General features: G+C 58.7%; 1 protein-coding gene across 1 annotated transcript in view; it reads right to left on the bottom strand.

Annotated features, from left to right (window-relative positions):
- Positions 1–414, bottom strand: part of FBXO27 (F-box protein 27) — a 5,634-nt gene that overhangs the window by 4,947 nt on the left and 273 nt on the right. The window contains 2 exon segments of the mRNA XM_077773882.1: positions 140–235; positions 322–414. The exon segment at positions 322–414 is cut by the window's right edge and continues 49 nt beyond it. Of these exon segments, the coding sequence (XP_077630008.1) occupies positions 140–235; positions 322–414 (189 nt within the window).

The raw sequence follows: 414 nt of genomic DNA, 5'->3' as shown, positions 1-414 counted from the left end.
GGGGGGGGGGGGGGGGGTTGAAGGGGGAGAGGAGGAGTTAAGTCATTCATCTCCCTGATCTTCACTTTATCTAGGATGGTCATGGCTCGGCGCGTGCCGTCAGGGCTGAGCAAAGGGCCGTTTTCATCATCATACTCACCAGTCAGAGACACAAATCTCAATCTTGCCACTATCTAGCAGCTCTGGCCACAGACCCTCCTCCTCCAAGTCCAAGACCTGCTTTTTGCGACACCAACTAGTGAAGAGGGAGAAAGGTCAGTCGAACAGGCAGGCAGGTCTTGCTCACCACGGCCCTGGCCCTTGTGGGGTAGGGGCTTTCACCTGAAGGAAGACACGAAGCAGGTCTGCGAGGGGGCCCCAGGCACCGTTGACCGGTTTACCTCCACCACCCAGCCGTCCCCACCGTGCTGCACC

The sequence above is a fragment of the Crocuta crocuta genome, unplaced genomic scaffold (genome assembly GCF_008692635.1).
Source record: "Crocuta crocuta isolate KB4526 unplaced genomic scaffold, BGI_CrCroc_1.0 scaffold267, whole genome shotgun sequence".
Lineage (NCBI taxonomy): Eukaryota > Metazoa > Chordata > Mammalia > Carnivora > Hyaenidae > Crocuta > Crocuta crocuta.
The sequence above is the reverse complement of the archived record's forward strand: the minus strand, read 5'-3'. Positions and strand labels throughout refer to the sequence as shown.